The 15,745-nt window shown below is 32.2% G+C and overlaps 1 protein-coding gene across 12 annotated transcripts in view; it reads right to left on the bottom strand.

Moving 5' to 3' along the window:
• The window catches only part of CCDC91 (coiled-coil domain containing 91), a 385,716-nt gene that overhangs the window by 261,146 nt on the left and 108,825 nt on the right, over positions 1 to 15,745 (bottom strand). For 10 of the 12 annotated variants that reach the window (XM_037734257.1, XM_037734254.1, XM_037734256.1 and 7 more), the window contains 3 exons: positions 4,879 to 5,036; positions 3,409 to 3,612; positions 2,596 to 2,700 (listed from right to left, as the gene is read on the bottom strand). In XM_037734257.1, the coding sequence (XP_037590185.1) occupies positions 2,596 to 2,700; positions 3,409 to 3,612; positions 4,879 to 5,036 (467 nt within the window). The remainder of the gene's footprint in view (positions 1 to 2,595; positions 2,701 to 3,408; positions 3,613 to 4,878; positions 5,037 to 15,745) is intronic. The other 2 variants (XM_037734255.1, XM_017516589.2) reach the window with 1 other exon arrangement.

The following is a 15,745-nucleotide window of genomic DNA, read 5'->3' as shown; positions in this document are numbered from 1 at the left end:
AAGGGTCCAGAATAAGTTATTCAATGGAGACAAAAAAAAAAGAACACAAAGTTATCTCATTATTCAGTACTATGCCTTTTAATTAGTACCATAATTCCAAGGATGAGGTCAGTAAGTGTGGCTATAGACAAAGTAATTAGTCCTTGGGGAGCAGGGTACATGACATTAGTTCATGCGTTCATTCATCCAACAGTATTCACTGAACATGCACTATATGCCAGGTACTACTTGGAAGGAAAATTCTTGATCTCATGGAACTCACACTTTAGTGGAGAAAAGACAGAAAATAAATCAAAATAAAATCACAGGTAGAAATAAGTGGCATGAGAAAATAAAAAATAAAAAGGGCTAGGGAATGCTGAGCACATGCACAGGGCATTATTTTACATAGCATGATTAAGACACGCCTCCACAGGCCAGGCACGGTGGCTCAAGCCTGTAATCCCAGCACTTTAGGAGGCCGAGGTGGGCAAATCACAAGGTCAGGAGTTTGAGACCAACCTGACCAACATAGTAAAATCCCATCTCTACTAAAAATACAAAAGTTAGCCAGGCATGTTGGCGCATGCCTGTAATCCCAGCTACTCAGGAGGCTGAGGGCAGGAGAACTGCTTGAACCAGGGAGTCAGAAGTTGTAGTGAGCCAAGATCACACCATTAGCAACCGAGATTCCATCTGAAAAAAAAAAAAGAAGAAACACCTCCACAAGAGTAGCATTTGAGCAAGTATCAGAAGGAAGCCCAGAATTCAGCGAGAGCTATTAAAGTATAATTTTCAAAAAGTTAATCTGACTCATGCAAATACAAATTGAAGATATACCAAAGATTTATTCTGTTCATTTACTAATAAATTAATCATTTATCTTAAGACTGAATGAATGAGATATTAAGCCTGGTTCAAGCAGCATTTGAAGAACAGGATTTATACAGGAAATTTAACAGCGTGGAGTGTTAGACTAAAAGCACTAGGTTAGAGACAAAACTTGTTAATATCCTACAGGGTAATTATATTGTTTGAAGTTATCTTTTCTAACAGAATTATTTGCATCTCTTCCGGGGACAAAAAAAATCTATAAATTAATATGTAACTTCACTACATCTGAGACTTTTATTCAAAAGTAAACAGTGAATCAAATAAAGTACATTCTCCTAAGTACTCCTGAGGTAGGCACATTAAACAATGTCATCACAGGTGCTGAAAAGACCCACTGCCTGCATTTTACCTTATTTCTAAGTTTTGTATTTTTTAAAAACTAATCCATAGGAGGAACAGCATTCCAGGCAGAAATCATGGACTATATCCCTCTAATAGGCAAAGAATGTCCTTTCCCACATGTACTCACACGTTCTTCTATACTTTATTGTAAAGCCTGGTGTAAATAAATATCTGAGGGTAAACTGGAGAAGCTTGAAAATTTATTTTGGAAAGAAAATAGGAATTGAGTCTGGGATATGATTTTAGTTATATTTTTAAAACACTACTCCTACCTGTTGAATTAAAAACTCATTAAAGAAAAGAACAAGGGTGGGAGCTAGAAGACCACTTAGGAGACTATTACAGTGATCCAGGCAAATCAACAAGTAAGTATATAATGTAAAAGGTGCTAGGAATAAAAATAAAGCAGACTATGATAAGGTGGATGGAGAGGATGTCAGCATTGTTTGGAAAGGCCTGTCTTATAAGGTAATACTTGAACAGAGACATGAAGGCTATAAAGAAAACCATGCAGTATCTGATGGAATCTGAGTACTCCAGACATTAGAAAAAAGAAAAATGATTGAGGAAAAAGAGGCAAGGAAAGGAGAGGAAGAAGGGACTTAAGAGAACACAGTTTAAGGACCTGGCTTTTAGTGTAGGTCAGATGGGAAGCCACTGAAAGTTTTGGAACAGAAGAATGACAACGACCAGCTTTAAGTTTCAATCAGATCACAGGGGCTGCAATGGGGGAATTGTCTGCACATGGGCAATGACAAAAATATTAGTTAGAAGATACTTTAGTATTCCAAGAGAGAAGTAATGATAATATACAATAGGTTGATAGCAGTGACTGTGATGATAAATGGTTGAAATCTGGATATTCTGAAGGTATAGCCAACAAATCCTGCTAAAGAAACAGATATTGAGTAAGTACAAAAAGGAATGAGTAGGTTTTGGTCTTAGCAATTAGAAACATGGAGTTGCCATTTACTGAGTTAGGGAAGATTGTAGAGGAAATAAGGAAATTTAGGAAGAAGCAAGGAGACAATTTATTTAAAAAGTTAAATATCTCAATTCTGGATTACAGGATTCTAAATGTAATTCAAATGTAATTATTATAACAAAAATTAGAATAATCAGTTCCCAAAATGTATCCATCAGAAACAGTATTTATCACCAAATTTGTTTGAGCCTCAAACTACAAATCCTCAGGGCTGCTCACAGACTCATACTTTTCAAAATGGCCATCTTCATTATTTCAAACCATGTTGGTCAGCTTTACATATTTAAGCAAGTATCTGATTCTTCATAAGATGCTCATTATGTGCTTTTTGAAATTATAGTAACATGCTTCATCAAAAGGGCTTACATTTTAAATTTTAAGTTCAATCAGCTTACCTGAAGTTCTTTGTAACTATCTTGAAAAGAAATGGCTTCTTGCTCTTTTTCTTTTAGAAAGCCTTTTTCTAAAACATTATGCTTTTCCATCAATGATTCCACATCCTAAAAGAAAAATCCAAATACAAGCTTTGTAATATTTAATGACATAAAACTTAATTTTTTCAATGAACATATCAGAAAACATTTATCTGAGAACAAATCCACGGGAGGTATGGTTTAAAATCTAACAATATTGTAACTGTTATACTTCATTCTAATTTCTAGGCCAATATCAAACATGGACATAATAATTACTCATTCCAATAAATGAATATGAGCATCTAAACTAATTTCATCAACATAATTGATCTCTACATATACTTTCTATAAATTCGCTAAGCTCTTTTGATAGATATATTCATAGGGAAGAAAGCGTAAGTAAAGAATTTACTAAAATGGCTGTATACCTAAGTACTCTTGTCAAATATCCCATGATGCCTGACTTCCTATAGGGAGAAGTTAATGTTGCAAAATTTCACCTATTCATAAGAAATACAACATTATCTACTTTCAAAGTAAATAAAAATAAACCAAAAAAGAAGCCATAGAGGAAAAAATCTAGTAAAAGATATTCATATCTTTAAAAGTACATATGTAAAATATATTTCTTATCAAAGGCTTTTCCAAGTGATAAGCTCATGACTGTTTTAAACCTACCGCCAAGGGAGAAAGGTATCTTCTTCCTCTGATGAGTTTTTAGGCAGAGTTTGAGATTATATCAAATTTCTAATATTTGCAATTCAAACAATTCTCAGGCAAACACAAATATACCTTTTTAATTCTCTGTTTTTCTTCTTCAGATACTTTGAGTTTAATCTCCAGACTTGAAATTTTTTGCCGAAGTTGTATGTTAGATACATTGGCTCCCGGATCCTCACAATCATCCACAAGGGCAATTGTTCCATTACTTTTTTCATCGGTTAAACCCAATGGAAAAAGTGAGATATCCAGATGAGTGTGTGGTGATTGTTGAATCTAAACCACATTAAAAAAAAAGAAAGAAAGAAAGAAAGAAATACAAGAGAGGAAAGTTTACACTATACCAATAATGAAAACATCCAAAGGGCACTAGAAACCACATTTGGAAATTAAGTTGTTGAAAAGGTTCTGAAATTATTTCACCCTTTAGGTAAATCAAAAGAAGACCTCAAACTGTTACAATTCGATCTGTAAGAAACAAAATTTCCTCTTAATTTTAAAATCTAAAGTATTCATTATTTTGCTAGCAATGCACTAAAAAGCTTAAAACTTTTTCCTATGTTTAAAAATGTATGAGTAAGGATAGACATATCTGGTTAACGGTTCTTAAATTTATACACCGACATAGAATTTGTTTATATTTTGAACGATAAATCAAAATTTGCAATTTATCAATGACCTCTATTGATAATCACTTTCTCACAAAATTAACAGGTGACTCAAAATTGTGTACAGCACTTTAGAAATTGGCACTACCTCCAGCAGCTAGCACAAATGCTTGGTTTAAAAATTATTTGAATGAATAAACATTGTAACGGCTATCTTTTTGGTTTTTACTCTAAAATTGAAATAGTTGCTTGAATCCCTGAAAATGTGTGATAAGATTCACTGAAAAGACACACACTTATTCTTTTTTGTATTATTTTCCCTTTTGTAGTTCAAGATTTGGAATGCAAAGCCAAATAAATTTTAATAAATGAGATACTCGAATCATAATTTGGTAACTAAGGCTACTTAAATATTGTACAATTGTGTCACAAAACAAACATATCTAGTTTTTTGATTTCTAAGTATTAGCATCAAAATTAGAAAACCTATTGCAGAAATACTTCTTTTAGACAAATAGGCTAAAAAAGAAATTTTAAAAGCAACAATTAAATTAGCAGGCATTTTTTTAAGGATGCAAACTGCCTTTAAAAATATGCTTGTCTGGCTGGGCATGGTGGCTCACACCTGTAATCCCAGAACTTTGGGAGGCCGAGGTGGGCAGATCACCTGAGGTCCAGGAGTTCGAGACCAGCCTGACCACAAGAGACATGAAGAAACCCCTTCTCTACTAAAAATACAAAATTAGCCAGGTAAGGAGGTGTATATGCCTGTAATCCTAGCTATTTGGGAAGCTGAGGCAGGAGAATTGCTTGAACCCAGGAGGTGAAGTTGTGGTGAGCCAAGATCACCCCATTGCACTCCAGCCTGGGCAATAAGAGCGAAGCTCAGTCACAAAAAAAAAAAAAAAAAAAAAAAAAAAAAGCTTGTCTTTACCTGTGCTTTAGAAATAGTTTGACTCACAGTGCTGTTCTCTGCATGTGTATTCTCTGATGATAAAATAATTGCATCAGAAGAGAGGCAGCCAATGGTAGAAGAGTGGTCATGGTCCAGTACAATCTCAGGAGAACATGGTGAAAGATGGACTCCGGATACTAAAGAAAAACAACAAAAAGCATAGGATTATTAAAGAGAAACAGAGGAAACAGGTTGAAGGGAAAAAGAGCTGAAACAGAGAAAAGGAAAAAAGTAAAAGTAAAAGCAATGAGAGTGAAAAATCAGGATTCTATGACTATTCCTCAGGGCCCAATCTCTGAAAGCTAACACTACTGTTTTTAAATTTAACATGACATTTCCATGTGAGACCCAGGCAAACAAAATAGTTTTATAATGTCTTAGTGTTTACTTACTAACACAGTACCATAAGAAGTACATTTCCAACATAGAGAAAATACTCATATATATTATACATTCATTCATTTCATTCAGAAAAATCCATTTAATTTTAAAAAGCACTAGAGTGCCTACCAGTGCCAGTCATAGGCATTAGGGACTGAAGAGACGGCAGTGAGCAAGACAGAGGCACTCATGTATTCAATGGCTTTATGACTCAGTTGCCATATCAATCAATTAATATTTATTACAATAAAATGAGTAAGGGAAAAGAACAATTACTTTGAAACAACTAATCCAACACTATCTGCATTAAAGTCTTCTTTTGTGACAACCGAAAGATTTTTCGTGTTATTGTCGACATAGAAAAATAATAATTTTTCTTTTCTTTTTCAATTAGCTTAAAAAAAATCATTAGATTGTGATTAGAGCTCAAATATAAAGGTCCTGAAAGGAAAGCCAAATATCAAATTAGGACATAGGACAAAAGTACAGATATTAACAAGATAAACAGGTTGTATACATATTACTTGATTTTTAAATGTTCTTTCTAAAAATTCAAGTATATTTGGATTATGTGTTTTAATATTTAAGGAGAGTGAGTCATTTTTTGCTGCAGCCCATTTATACGTTTTGACTTTCTAAACTATAAAGACCTTTATTCCACATTGGCATCAGTAGCAACGTCAGTGAAGTTCTACCATAAATTCTGGAAGGCAGCTCACAATGGAAATTGCATGTTTCCCTGAAGAAAGACATTTATAAGGCCATTAGATATTAAACTAACAAATATATCAACTTGTGATTGATATTCTAAGGGTTCATTTATCTTATACACACTTCAATTATGCAGCAATATTGTATTTTTGAGGTATTACCTGCCACACTATATAATTAATATAGTCTAGCTTCACCCATAGGCATTTCAATTCTTTAGCTCAAATACAGAAAACTGAAATTTTAATTTATGTTTGTACTTGGTATCCTTACTTCAGAAATTATTTTTTTCTAATATTCACTATTCTATAAAAGTAGATTTAATAGTATTTAATAGTATGTCTGATAGGACAAGTAGCATCTTCAATAACAGATCCAATGGAGTGACGAGGATTGGGTCGAGGAAGAAAATGGAGACAGGGAGTATGAACTGTTCAAGAAGTTTTTTCTATTCTATAAAAGTAGAATAGTGAAAAGAGTTCTTCCAAATGTCAAAATATTTCCATTTCTAATTCTGTATTATAATTTACAACAAAAATATTCCTAATAAATTTTTAAAGGAATGAAAGTAACTACTATGGTGGAGTGAGAAGGAATACAGCCTTATGATTAAGAGCATAGACGCTTGAACCACACTGCCAGACCAGGTATAGAACAATGGGCAAGTTACTGAACTTCTCTGTGCCTCAGTTTCCTCATCTAGAAGATGGGCAGAGATTTTGCTAAGGTTCAAACTGTGTAAAACATGTAAAGCATTTAGGACAGTGTTGATATTTTATTAAAAATTAAAATTTATAGGGTAAGTATGTTTATTTAAAGGTATATATGTGGCTATGATCCTGTATTCAAGAAACTATTAACAGTTTCATTCTGATCTAACACCTATTTTAATATTTATGTTATTCATATTTATAGGCATAAGATGTCATGCTATCACAAGTTAAATTCTCATCTGTAACATTAAATGTTCAAGTGTATCATGTTAGGGAAAATGGAAGGAAAGTGGGTAGAATACAGGAAGAGTGGGAACAAGTGAGAAAGAAAAGAGGAAAAGAAAGAAAAGAAAGGGAGAGGTGGAAGAACAGCAGAGAGAAGGAATGAAGGTACCCTGAATCGCATACTAGCTACTATTACTACCACACTATGACCCTTTCTCTTCATAACCAAAGTTCTTAAACAGTTTATAATCCCTCTCTCCATTTTCTTCTTCCTCGACCCAATCCTCATCACTCCACTGGGTCTGTTATTTACGATACCACTTGTCCTATCAGATACTATTAAATCAAATAAACACTTCTGATCTTATCTTTCTTTAGTTCGCCAGAGAACATGATAATGACCCTCCATTTTTTTTTAAACTCTTCCTTTGGTGCCTGTTACACGTGATCTACTCTGTGTGTGTGTGTGTGTGTGTGTGTGTGTGTGTGTATATGTGTGTGTGTGTATATATGTGTGTGTGTGTATATATGTGTGTGTGTGTGTACACACACATATATACACACACACACATATACACACACACACACATATATATACACACATACACATATATATACACACACACACATATATATACACACATACACATATATATACACACACACACATATATACACACATATACACACACACACACACACACACACACACACACATATTTTTTTTTTTTTTTTTTGAGACAGAATCTCACTCTGTCACCCAGGCTAGGGTGCAGATTTCGGCTCACTGCAACCTCCACTTGTGCTGTTCAAGCAGTTCTGCCTCAGCTTCCTAAGTAGCTGGGACTATAGGCATGCGCCACCACACCTGGGTAATTTTTGTATTTTTAGTAGAGACGGAGTTTTCCCCATGTTGGTCAGGCTGATCTTGAACTCCTAAGCTCGTGATCCACCCGCCTCGGCCTCCCAAAGTTCTGGGATTACAGGCATGAGCCACTGCGCCTGGCCGATCTCCTTGATTTCTTCCTAATACCTTGACTACTATTTCCTTGATTCCTTTTCAGCCTTTCCTCCAATAAACTTCAAGTTTCATTATTTCCTGTATCTTCTGATCTTCTCACTGTACACAATATTCTAGATTACCACTTTCAAAAGCCATTATTTAAATTACCACCTCTAAGCTAATGATACCCAAATCTACATCTCCAGTATTAATTACTCTGCAGAACTCTAGATCTATATATTCACCTTACTACCAGATAGTTCCAGTCGGCTGTCCAACAGGTATACCAGACTTACCCATCATCTTAGACAAACCTGCTTTGCTTCATGTTTTTCATCTCAGTTAACAATACCTCAAAAAAACCATTTGTTCAAGCCAGAAATGATACCACTAAGTGCTAACTTCACTCCAGTCACACCATACTACTAACATTCCCTGACTATGTCATGTTGTCCAATATCTCTGTGACCTCACAATATTATTGTCTAGGTAACAGCCACAGGCATTAGAGTCAGAAATTGACTGAAATTTAAACATTAACAATTTATGCATAATGCAACCTTAGGCAAATTACAATAATTCTCTAAGCCAAAGTTTTTTCTTCTGAAAATGGGGAAATAGGTAGCTCAAAATGATGTTATACAGCTTAAATGAGATGATGTATACCAACCACCAGCTCAGTGACAGGTACATGGTAAACATTCAGTAAATGGAAGTTGTCACTGAAGTTATCAGTTGGCAACATTCAAAACAAGCTTTTCCAGCACAATATAATTCTAATTTTCCATTGTCTATTAAGATACTACAATATTTCTAAGAAATAGTGACAAACCATATGGGATACATTTAAAGTAGTAATTAGAAAGAAAACTTTATAGCCCTGAACACTTCAATCAAAAAACAATGAATTAAATTCCCAGCTCAAACTAAAAAAGAAACAAAAAAGGAAATTTAAAAAATAGAACAAGGGAAATAATAAAAATACTGCATTCATTGAAGTATATTAATAAGAAAAAAATAGTACATATAATTAATCAAAATCCTGGATTTCAAATGAAAATTAAACAAAATAGTAGTTAACAATAAAAGGGAAAGAACTTAAGTATACCAAATTAAATAACAAGAAGAAAATAGCTATTAAAACAAAAGAAATTAGAAAGTAATAAGACTTTTCTACAGGCTTCTAAGCAAATCAAACATTTAGAAAAATGAAAAAATTCCTACAGAAATGTAGTTACTAAAAGTTGATGTTATATATTTTCTTGTGAAAAAAATAAAGTTAGGCAACTACTCCACAAAGAAAGCATTAGGCTCAGATTATGTCAAGAGGATTTCTACCAAATATTCAAACACTAGTTAAACCCAATATTCTAAAATTGAAAAGGAAGAACACTAAAAATGAAGGAAAACTTCATTAACATCAATAAAATGTAACATAATATTAAGATAGTAACACCTTACAGAGACATTAAAAATCAGAAAAATTCAAGATTTTCAGATTAGAGTATCACTTATAAATAATGAAGTATATGTTCTAAATAAAATATTAACAATATGAATCCAATACCATATTAAAATGATATGCAATGAACCAATAGAACTTACTCCAGGAATCCAAGACTGGTTATCTATCACAGAATTCATTAATACTCCAAATTAAAAGACTTAAAGAGAAACATCATTATCTCCAAGACTCTGGAAACGCTTGTGATAAAACTGAACACCCATTTCAGTTAAAAACAATCAGGAAAACAGAAACTGATGAATACTTTCTTAACATAATAAAATATATAAACCTCAGCCCTAAGGGCAGCATCTTAAGGGGAAAAGATTAAAGGTGTTTCTGTAAAGATAAGGATGCCTACTATCTCTATAACTTTAAACATTGTACTAAAGGCACAAATCAATGCAATTAAACAAAAGAAATAAAATAGCATAAAACAACAATTTCATATTTCTATCATGAGAATACATTTTAAATTAACTCAAATAATAAAAGCATTCAGTAAAAAAGCAGGATATAAACTTAACAAGCAGAAATCAATATAATTCATATGTAAAAACAATAACCATTTAGAGAATGTAATGGTAGAGACAAAACTTTTTCACTGCAATAGACATAATACAGTACAGAAGAATAAACTTAGCATGAAATGAGGAAAACTTTAAAACACTCCTGAAAGACACAAAAATAGACCTAAACAAAGGTAAAGGTATCTCTTATAATAGGACAGGACATCTAGAAATCATAAAGATTCCAGTCCATTCTTAATTAACTTTTATATAGGCTTAACACAATCCCATTAAGTTTTTTATAATGAAGCTAGATAAATGGGCATTAAACGTCTCACGAAAAAAGTGAACTTGAAAGAACAGAACAAAACTAAAAGAAAAACTATATGGGGAATACCATTCCCTGTTATTCAAATACACTAAATTAAATTAAAACATGCTACTATCTTATTAAAATATGCTGTATTAAATTATGTTACAGAACCTCTATAAAAGATGGTATATTATTTGGGGTAGCAATTAACAGACCAGAAAGTCCAAAAATAGATCCAAGTATCTGTGAAGCAAGTATGTGATAAAAGCAGCATTTCAAATCACGGAGTCAAAGATGGGCTTGTTAATAAATAGTGCTAGAACAAATGATTAGTTGTTTGGAAAAAATGTATTAAATAAAATTAAACTCATATCTCACATCATACACACACAAAAAAAAACCTCCAAATAGGATCAGGGATCTAAACAGTTTTAAAATGAGATCATATACTCTAGGAGAAAACATGAGTGAGTTCTTTACCTTAGACATAAGAAAGGGCTTTCTAACTGTGGCTAGATTATAGATACAACACAAGGAAAGACTAATTTCAATATAGAATATACAAAACAACAGTAAACCTTAACAGATGCATTCAGCAGACTGGTTTACAGTGAATTTTCATTTCTTTCCTTCTCACCCCCTTGTTGTAAAAAGCCCAGCACTTGAATTGTTATTCTTTTAAATGTTCTGTATTTGTATCTGTTTTTATTAGCCAATTAGTGGGATTTTATGCCAGTTGTTAAAATGAGCATTGATGTACCCATTTTTTTTTTAAATAGCAAGGCACAGCCTTTACCCAAAACTGTCATCTAACATTTGTCATTCCAGTTTGAATTAACATGCTGAGCATTTTTTAAAAGAAGATTTGTAATAAAACATTCTTAAAAAGTGAAGGAAAAAAATTAACATTTTTTTCTGTCAAGAATTACCCTAAAAAATATAAAAACTAATAAACTAGGAAAAAAAAACGAATACGTATAACATGTATCACAGATAAGGGCCAATATTCCTAATAAAGAACATTTAAAACCTGGTTGGGGGGGCGGGTGGGCAGAGAAGGGTTGAAGGAAAAAAAACATCCTATAGAATAATGAGCAAAAGTTATGAACAATTTACCAAAATGAAAATATACAAAAGGCCCTTAAATACATGAAAAGACAAAGATACATACATCTACTTATTTGCTGTAAAGGAATTATATGAAGGATGAAGGCAAAAATAAACAGGACTGATAGTGGAAGACAGGCAGGATTGAGGTAGAAAGGTAAGAAATGAATGACAAGAAATCTCTCTTCTCCAAATACAGGTTTTAATACAGTTCTCAACTTTTGTCACCATATTAATGTTTCTCATACTCAATAAAAGAAAAATGAAATCAACACACAGGGGAACAAAAAATCCTAAAACAGGATACAAAGAACTTGCAAATGAATAACCTGATCACATAACACAGTATGAGAGAGCGAAGGGTAAGAACTAACCCAAGTTACTACTACGGGACATAGTACTTTGACTGAATGCCCTCAGTGTAAGAACAAGAAGAATGCTAAATAAATACTAAGGAGAATAAAAAAACAATGGAAGGAAAAAGAAGAAAATGATAAAGCAAATGTGGTAAAATGTTAACCTTTGAAGAAAATGAAGGATATATGGGAATTATTTGTCCATTTCTTAAAGTTTCTCTGTAAGTCACAATAAAAGTAAAGAGGAAACAAAAGAGAAATTATATAATGAAAATGAAACAACACATCCAAACAATTACTCATCAGAGGAAAAATAACTTGGTCTCAACAAAATCCTTCCCTAGGCAAAACTGCTAAATAGATTTGCTACCGCTAAAACTATATATTGGAATGTTTCCAGCAGTTACTGTTCATAACAGCAAATAAGTGGCAACAGTCTAAATACCTATTCACATTAAATGGGTACCTGAGTTATGGCATAATCATAAACTGGAATATTATTTAACAGTGAAAATAAAGGAACAACAGATATATGAAATAACATGGCTGAATCTTAAGAGGCAAAAATTTAGGTTAAAAATATAAACCCTGAAGACTGAACAGTATGAACCCATTTTTATAAAGACAAAAACAAGCAAAACTCTTATATAATAAATGTGCACATACACACATTTTTTTTTTAACAAAATCAAGGAAATGCTAACATAAAACTGAGGACAGTGGTTCCTCCAGGGACAAAGGCAAAAGGATAAGATAAAAGAAAAATTATAAAATTGGTAACACTCTAGGTCTTAAGTTAAATAGCAGATTCATGTGTGTTATTTTTAAATATAACAAAGAAAAAATAAAAATAACTATACCTCTTAAAAATATAATTCTAAAGACTTTTGTTTCAATATCCTCCCTAATTGGAATAATCAACCCCTGGGGTCCCATCAACCCCCTAATCAAAGCATGCTCTGGGTTAATAGGATAGGAAAAGATCCCACTTCAAAGTAAAGGCTAATAGGAGCCAACTAGCTTTTGTAGGAAAAAAAAAAATCAACAATCAGCAACGGACCAATAAACATGAAATTTGGAGGTACAACCCTTTCTGGCATCCTGCTAATCAGACCCATATGACACATGGAAAGTTGAACAAAAAGTGCCTACAATTCATATGCACTTTCAACTTATGTGGCATCAGTGGAATTTTCAGAAAGTTGAATTTGATACCACATTTACTAAGTGTTTCATTAACCACATCCAATTTTCAAAATAAAATGGGAAAACAAATGAATAGCATCTGTGAAAGAAAGGATAGCATATAACTTCTCTCTAAATGAGAACTAGACTTTTTCCAATTAAACCTCTACATTTTTTGCTATGCTAAAATTCACATAGTTCTCTAATTTAAGGTGACTCCCCATCCCCTAGGAAAAAAATCTGTACTGGTAAATATTGTACACACACACAGACACAAAATGTTCTGTTATAGTAATGATGGTATACATGTTTTAGATGTGTGTGCTTAATGAGAAATTGTAAACATAATTTAAAAATTATGAATTCTAGTAAAATATAATTATCTTCTCACTTAGTCAAGGTACAATTTTTAAAGTTTCAAAAGTGCTTACAGTATTCTTTGGTCTACTAAAAACTGACTAGTGTCAGTTCTCACGCCCAAAATCTTTAAATTCAGGAGATCGGGTGTACCCAACAACACCTATTTCCATGAAAAAACAGCCAAATTTTTTTAAGAAGTAGAAATCTATAAAATGTTACTTCTTTGGGTATGGTATTTGTTTGTTTGCTTTTAAGGCTTATGCAGGAGTACAGATACAATTTGCTTCCTTTTAAATGTGAAATTCTTGGTTTTCTAAGATTTAGAGAATACAAAGTCAGCACAATACTCCATCATAGCTACAAAGCAAATCAAAAGGGCAACGAAAGGCAGTTCTTCATTTTTAAGTTTGTAAGGGTAACTAGCAAGTCATTTGGACATACCATTTTTCATTGACAGGCCTCTTCTAAAGCACAAAAAGCTAAATATGTCAAAACACAACACAGCAAAGAAGCATGAAGTTTCTAAACAGTATGCAATTTTTTTTCCAGTAATTCTGTTTGTGGTCATTTCTGTTTGATTTTACATAAACATAATAACTCTTGTAAATTGTAAGTAAGAAATAGGTATAAACAGCCATGCACTTTTACATATACCAAAAAAAAAAATCTATTTATCTCTGTTAATGATTAAAATAATTCAAGAATATGCCAATAAAATAATGATTTTTATAACTTGTAACTTAGTTTTGGCCTTTAATTTTCATTCAAACACCCTATTACCCAATGCAGGTCCTTGTTTTTTATCCCATTCTTTCAGCTTCTAGGTACTTTAGAGGCTGGTCACTATCTGCCTTTACAAACTGTCATCTACATCTCTGATCCCCAAATATACTTTCAGGTCTATGTTGTTGAACACATATCTTCCTGCTCAATGTTCATTGTTGACATCTTTGAAAATCACTCATGTAGGGAAATCACTGTTACAGAAAACAAAGAATTTGCAAGTGCTTATGGACATCCAAATTGCGTATCTAAATATGAAGATCTGTTACTAAAAAAATTGAAACTAAGTGTACAGACTTCTTTTAAAACTTATCGAAAATGGTAAAAGTCAGTGTTTAGAAAATCACTGTTTCTATCCAAGGAAGGTTCATTACAGGAAATGACCCTTCATATATAATGTATATGTTTATATATTATATGTGTAGATATATAGATGTAATATAATGGATTTTAGGATATATCTAAGATATCTAGGTGGGAAACTGAAGGAAAAAATATATAACAGCTTTTAAAAGGCCAAGATGGAAGAATACAAGAAATAGAAATGATCACTTCCTTAATAGAATGATTATATCATTAAAATTTCTACCATTTTAGTTATTCTCTATAGTTACTGGCATACTATAAATAAAGACTCTACCCCTACTCGCTTCTTTGAGGAATAACAGTGTGTTCCTGAGAAATGTTTGGGTGACACTGTATACCACAAATTGTAATGGTCAAATTTTGGAATTACCCAAATAACAAAAGAAATTGTTTTCATTTCTAATAGAGATGCAGAGGAAGAGACCTCGTAATTCTTTATTTACATAGTCAACACAAAATTATATAATATAAACATAAATATAAATATAAATTTTTGAATGGGAAAATTAAAACAAAGTAAGCTATTTCATTCCCCACTGCTTCACTATCACAGCAAGAAAACACCACCACAGCATACAAAAATAAATAAAAGCAGAAATAAATTAACAAAGTAAAGTAAAATAAAAAAGATATAAGGAATCTAAAAAGTTTGAAGAACGTAGAAGAAATGTTTCAAAATCATATCTTTTATCCAAATTTACTATCTAAAAATGTAAGTTTTTTTCTTTAATTCTTGCTCACACTGAGTGAACAGAATTCTAAGCAATTTCTGAAGTGAAAGAAAACACTATTTATCACACCTTAATTTAAAGTGATATGTTTCAAACACACCATTTTAAATTGTTAAGTCTCCTGAGTCTCTGGAAACTAGATCCTTAAGAAATTTCTTTAAACTCATTAGAACACAATGACATACTTAAGAAAAAAGTGTCTGTGATCTTTATCAGACTCATTTATCTAATCACTCATTCAAAATATAATTGTAGAACAGCACTATATTCGAGACAGTATATATACTAACGGAAGATACAGAGCAATCCTTTAAGTTTTAAATTAGAAAACTTTATCCTGAGAATATCACATTGGTATTGAAATAATAAAAAATAAATAAATTACTATCTAAAGTACTTAATTGTTAGGTATCATGGAAAGACGACATTGTTTCTAGTTTGGTATCACCGTTAGAACACTCCAAATAGCAAATGATTAAAACATTAGTGTGCTATACATCATCACAGGTGTTTAATAAATCAATTCATTTTTAAAATTTCATTTAGACATTTCTTGAAAATATTTTAAATGTTAATATAACATAAAAACATGATTTTCA

The sequence above is a fragment of the Cebus imitator genome, unplaced genomic scaffold (assembly GCF_001604975.1).
Source record: "Cebus imitator isolate Cc_AM_T3 unplaced genomic scaffold, Cebus_imitator-1.0 Scaffold596, whole genome shotgun sequence".
Lineage (NCBI taxonomy): Eukaryota > Metazoa > Chordata > Mammalia > Primates > Cebidae > Cebus > Cebus imitator.
This window is presented reverse-complemented; position numbering and strand designations above follow the sequence as displayed.